This window comes from Limulus polyphemus, unplaced genomic scaffold (assembly GCF_000517525.1).
Source record: "Limulus polyphemus unplaced genomic scaffold, Limulus_polyphemus-2.1.2 Scaffold1267, whole genome shotgun sequence".
NCBI lineage: Eukaryota > Metazoa > Arthropoda > Merostomata > Xiphosura > Limulidae > Limulus > Limulus polyphemus.
The window spans coordinates 206,601-213,278 of record NW_013666877.1 but is presented as its reverse complement, the minus strand read 5'-3'; the positions used below and the strand labels follow the sequence as shown (position 1 = coordinate 213,278).

Sequence of the window (6,678 nt, the reverse complement as noted above, 5' to 3'; positions counted from 1 at the left end):
TATGAAAGCAAATCAACGAGGAAAGGTTTTCAGTATTTCAGAGGTAAGTCTACCCGATTTAAAAAAAAGAGAAGAACAAACTAAATTTTTAGCATAAAAAATAAATACAAACTGAGCATTTTCAAAACAGTCTAGTCTCTAAAATGAGTACTTCATTATTTTTTAAGGTTAAAATATATAACAAGAAGAGAAAACAAAAACTCTTCATTGCATAAGTGTTTAAATGGTTTGAAACAAAAAAAAATTGTTTTAGAATGAAAACATGCATAATTACATGTATATTCTACCTGATTGGATTTTCTTCTTTCTTCTATCAATTTCATTGTAGTATCCTTAAAAAACTGTTCAGCTTGAGAGTCTATTAGACCAATGTTCAATGTTCTAAATACCCAAGGAAATAAAACTGAAAGGATAATATATTTTTCAGTTTTACATATTATATTTTGATCATTTATACAAGTCCACCATATCCATTGCTAGCGACACATTTTGCTCAATGCAGTTGTTTGTTTTAAATTGGAAAATAATTTTTTATTAAAAATAGTAACCCAATTTCAAATGATAATATGTGATTTTTTATTCTACATATCTTAACCTTGATAAAGGTTGTTGATTGGTTAATGATTTGTTTACTGTTAAATCATTAGCAAGATGAGCACCACACTTATTAGGTTTATTTGACTATATTATATGTGTTCTTTTCTAAATCTAGTGATTTTACATGCGAGTAAAATATGCATTAAAAGAGATGTTTTTATTTTTTTTCTATTACTTTAAAAAAGAAACTTTAAAGTAATAAGGGATTTTTCATACAGTGACATAAAATAACAGCCTTCCTCTTTAAAAGTCCCAAAAGACTGAACAAAAAAATGTAGTTTTGAATGATATAATAGACTTAATACTAATGTCTTATGATAAGTATAATTGATGGTAAAATTGTTGGCAAATATTCTAACAGCTTGGTGGAGAATATCTCTTGAAATAGAAATGAACTTGAGGAGGAGTTGGTGGACGAGAAAGCATAAAAAAAGAACTGGCTTGATGATCATTGAATGATATAGCTACCTTTCTGTCAGTTCTTAAAAAATTGCTATTAAAAGCACAATATGTTTTACGTTATAAAATTAAGTGCATTCCTGTGATACAATATTTCACCATAAAGAATCAGAAACATCATTTAAGAATATTTGTTTAGTATTTTGATAATGCCATTATGAAAAATATGTACATGTATTGTCTGAACAGTTTCTCTTTTTGCCCTTGTGGCTTAACATTTTAATTGAAAAAAATACTAAATCAGTCAGTAACAAAGTTCAATAATCAGTACCTGTAGATGTACACATGTTGAGCTTTCAATGAAGGGGAAACTAGGCAAATTAATCTATCACAATTGAAGAAAAATATTTTCTCTACTACCTACCCCATGAATAGTTTAATTACAAATAAATTTGAGAGAAAGTTTGAAATACAAATATATTTTAAATAAATTACATTTAAACAAAATTTCTGGTGGCATGCAAGTCTCATAGGCAGATGCACAATTGATCAAGTTAATTTGTGTGAAGAGGACAGGTATCATCTCAGAAACATGTAGTAAGTTCCCCCCAAATAAATCACAAACATGTAGTATGTTCCCCCCAAAATAAATCACTTTATTATGCCTATATACCATTGTTTTTCCAACTTGTTATTATTATTATTATATGGTTATTTACTTACAATCTGATTAGGATGTGTGAAAATACTATGTTTTCATTAAGCATATATTCAGGATCTTATGGTTGTATTAGTAAATTAATTTGTAAGAGTTTTATTTTAAATTACTAAATTAATCATAGGTTTTTGGAAATGAGGGATTTCCACTGAAACTCGTAATATATATATTGTTATATATTAAAGAAAACTGTCACTTACTAAACAACAAAAATCTCCAAGATCCACTAAAAAACTTCTTGCCATTCAAAACAAATTGATTGTTTGGGTCATCAAGGGAACTTATTTTAATACCAAAGGCACATTGTGCTATAATGTCCATGGTTAAGCTTTCAAAATACCTAAGTATACAAAAAGAAAAGTGATTTTAGCATGAAATGTCCTGCCTCAAATAAGTTCATTTATCACCAAAAATTCCTTTTATGATAAGAAGAAAAAAAAATCTAACTAAATTTATTTTTAAGGTCTATAAAGTAAAAGCATGAGATTTTCAAGAAAATCTTATTACCACAGATTTAAATTTCTTTGATCTTGTATGAAACATAGGTATAATTTTCCATCTATTGAAATTATTTCTGGTCAATATTATTTCTTTTCAAAAGCAATTCTAGCTCTATTGAAAACAAATAACAAGAGAGAATCCTCAAGAGCCGAAGGTCTTCAAATTGTTTTAGGCAGGATTAGAGTAAATTAATCTATGATACCTTGGGATGTGGTCAAATACATCAATTAAAAGAATTTGAACTCCTGAGTCCAAAACTGTAATTAGATCTCAAATCGATCAAGAGATGATGGAGCTATGAGTTTCCACTTGAAAAACAACAAAAAAACTCTGAGCCATTTTATGAGCCACTATGCTGCAGCTAATAATAGAAAAATGTAAGTCTAACTTTAAATTAAACCCCACTATTCATTTTTAACCTACTTACTTAAATATAAACTCATCACAATTTTCTCTTGATAGTACAGAAGATTCTCGAAAGAGCCTCTTCTTTCAAAATTCATTCAACACCCTTTAAGAAACAGGTCTGACTTGATTTTCTGTTAAGAGAAAAATCTTCCTAAACATTTCCATGTGTATTGTGAAATGAAAAAAGTGGTATTAGTTTTTTTCTTTAACACTGTTTTAGGGTACAGCATACTTCCAGCCAAGATGTGTTGATGAGAAATCAGAATTATCACCCATTTTCTTCTATTAACCATAAAATCATAACTGAACATTCTTATAGACTTCAAATTTTCGGCCCCGAATTTTTCAGTAATATTTTACTTATGAAGAGTTAGAAGCCTATATCGTTAACCAGTCAGATGACGCAGATAAAAATATTTTATTAAAAATCTGTTTTCACCTTGTAACTTCATTGGCAAACATACAAGACCTTTTTTACTATAAACAATTATACTTTCCTGAAGCTTCATTATTTTGGCTGGAAAGCTAGTCTAATGAAAATGTATGTGAAAAATACACTGGATCGTATTTCAAGATAACCTACTACTTAATAAACTACGAGATGACTATGAATAGTGAACTTGGGATTAATCTGAGCAGTGTCATGACACTGGAGATTCCCTCATTATGTACCCAAGTTAAAGGCTGACATTATCTTGTTGTCAAGAAGTATGGAATATTTATACTGTGGTACACATTTTGTGAATTGTGTATCATTTAAGTACCATATATATATATATATATATATATTAGTTTCATCAAGTTTTATAATATCAAGCTTATGACCGACTTAGGAGTGACATATAAGAGGCTTGGCAAGGCTTAACCTCACATGTTCTTCACCAGGCATTATTTTCATTAATTCAAAAATAATTTAAAGTATACATGGAGAGAGTGAAAGAGGGTGTATGTGTGTCAACTAAAAGTACTTATTTATTTACAAACACAAACTGATTCTTCTGTACAAACAAAAGATTCACGAGATGCCTATGCATATACATATATTTAGTGTTCTTTGTGAATAGGTGCATTTCTTCCTTTGATTACAATAAATGAAACTATAATAACTTTCCTGAAATATTTATACTGAACTAAGGGAACGTACTTTATGTATATAGAATTGTTAACATTTCGAAGCAGAAGGATTTTGTTCCAGTTTGTTTGATGGTTGCTTTTGTTAGCTTGGTGTTTGCTTCTTGCAGTAACTGTTTAGTTACGTACATGTATATACTTACAAGTTTTGATAAAGTTTATGAAGTGGATGGTTTGTGCTAAAACACAAAATGATTTGATATTACTTATTGAAACTACTCTTACATAACAATGAAAATTCATGTTTCAAAGGCTCACAGGAAAAAAAAATTACTACCACAATTTGTGTTTACAACATAACTTCTAAAAAATTAAATAAGATCTTTTCCTCAAAGGATGTTGAACAAAATCTGAAAACCCAGCTTACACTTCCTACATTATGAAAAAACAGCACAGCAAATAACAACACAGTCTGTTTATATTTCACAGTATTCAACACGTAGAAGTATATGGTCATCAGAGTTAACTGTGATTTTTTCCAAACAAGTAATCTTGCAATGAAATGCTTTTAGAGATGTATAAGAAAGTTAGTGAAACTAAATAAGATAACATTTTCTAATATTAGGTCAGCAGTACTAACAACATACAAGACCTGTTTAACATGCTTTATACACTACCTACAGACACTGTATTTTTTACATTTTTAGAATTAAAATGAAATTTCAAACTGAAATACTAAAAGCCTTTTCTTGTTGAGTTGCTTTCATTCTGTCAACAACCATGCGAGTTGAAGTTCTGATTGTTCTTGATACGATGCAAAAAAAATAATTTTCAACTTTCTAACCTTCCAGGTGACTTACTGTTTATGTATCAGGAGAACATACATAAAACCTGCTTTCCTACCTAACCAAATTTCTTTGTTTGCAGTGTGACAATATAATATATTCATTCCAGTTGTGAAAAAGTGGGTGGGAATGCATTTCAGAAGGAAAATATATGTATGAAATTCATTTTAGTTCTAAAAAATTTAAATCAAAATCACATAGACTTGCCTCTGAAATACTAAAAACTAAAATACCCACATTGAACAGGAAAAGTGAAACAAAGACTGTCATAAGGAACACTGGTTCCCCAACAGTAAGTCTCTTAGGCAGGAAGGTACATTCCTAGACCATGATAAATGAATTAAGTGGTCAAGTAGATCTAGTTTGAGTAGAATCTAGAACCAGAGAAAGGTCAATGAACTGGATTCAAGAGAGAACTGAGTGGGGTGGCCCATCCTCTAGGAGGTCAGACAGTAATAATAAAAGCTGTAGAACCATGCTCATTCTCAGGTGCGGTAACAGGTAATGATATGTCACGTAAGCAGCGGGAAAGTGCAAAGCATTGTCCTGAGAAGATTCTCAGAGGAACAAATCATTAATAATTAAAAATTGCACGTGCTCTTGGATCTAAGGCCATTCCCTCATGCTAATCTACTAATCCAGGGAGAACTGAAAAGAACTAGATAAGTTTCACAATCTAGGAAAGTGCAATAGGAACACCAGTTAAAGTTAAAAAGAAACAAAAAGTAAAATGAAAGATATAAGGTGATATCCTATCCTAGTAGGAGCTAAGAGACGTCATATGGAAAATGGGCATCTCATACTGAAGTTTCAAATTCTACACAAGGACATGCAAGCAGAGCTGAGAAAGATTCCTGTCAAGGCATCACCATCAGCCACCAAATGACATCCTCTGTCCAATTCCAGAAGGCATCACCCTCTCATGGAGTTCCAGCACAGAGGATGGAATTTTGGACAAACACAGATATAAATGTGCCATGCTAGAGTTCTGACTGGATAAATCAATACACGGAGTCTCATATTATAAGGAAAGAGACTGTGCATTTTTTTTTCTTCTCTTGTTGTTTTATAATCAAATAATTTCTCAACCTCAAACAACCTAGGAATTGTTAACAGCCATTTAGCAATGCAGAAATATCTGGGCCCCAAGTGGTAATTAAAAAGATAATAGAGAATAATTCGTTTGTTAAGGATTCCATCTGGCTTGAAGAACCACATTCAGAGACAAATGGAATCCTGAAGCTGAAAAGACAGCAATATAATGTAAATAAAATTTCAAGAAAATATTCAGATTTATCCACATGCTGACTGCAAGATATTTATTAAAGGGTACTGGCAAATTTATTGAAAATTAACCCAAAATTCACTTTTAAGGTGTTTAAGAATATCCCAGTAAACAAGACGGATAAATTGCACAAGCCAGTTTGTAGATGTAACCAGAGAAAGATCTGATGAATGTGATTCGCATATGTATTAACATGTAGCTGATACCTAAAAGCATCATCTAGCAATGACCCCAATAACTGAAGATAATGGAAAACAAATATTCAATAATTGAATCATTTAATCAGCACCTTAAGGCATAGCAGAATTAGTTCAAGACTTGAAATAAAATATATCCAAGAAAATCTGAAATCAGATCATCAGAATCTTCTTTGGAAATAGAGCTATCTGAAAAATCCTGCTCTTCACAGAATGAAGATGAATGGATATAAACAAAAGATGTTCTGCCACTGAGTATTATGAACCTAAATATCTTGGCCATCAATAAAGTCAAGGAATCTTCTTGCACACTAAAGACAGACTACATGGTTAAGCTTAGCCTCCAAAATACTTATAAAATTTCTGATATTGCTAGAAATATTATCAACATTAGTTAACATTAACTTCAGAATTCATACCAAGCAAAGTTAACAGTATGACATTCAACAAGAAAATATGACTTATGGTGAACATACATTCTCCTGACACATGCAAAATAAATGATATGGAAATTAAGAGAATGGAAAATAGTGCATAAACTCTGCATTGTGTCAAGAGCATTCAAAACATGAAGTCATATGATTGAATAAATAGAGTTGTTTAAACATTTGTTTAACAACAAGTAAAAGCTTGGAATGGTCTATTCTTTCACTGGGG

General features: G+C 30.8%; 1 protein-coding gene across 2 annotated transcripts in view; it reads right to left on the bottom strand.

The window, feature by feature from the left end:
* Positions 1–6,678, bottom strand: part of LOC106462852 (cytochrome P450 3A19-like) — a 38,068-nt gene that overhangs the window by 20,774 nt on the left and 10,616 nt on the right. For both annotated transcript variants that reach the window (XM_022390243.1, XM_013922815.2), the window contains exons 5-6: positions 1,915–2,054; positions 288–403 (exon numbers count right to left, since the gene is read on the bottom strand). In XM_022390243.1, coding sequence (XP_022245951.1) covers positions 288–403; positions 1,915–2,054 — 256 coding nt within the window. The remainder of the gene's footprint in view (positions 1–287; positions 404–1,914; positions 2,055–6,678) is intronic.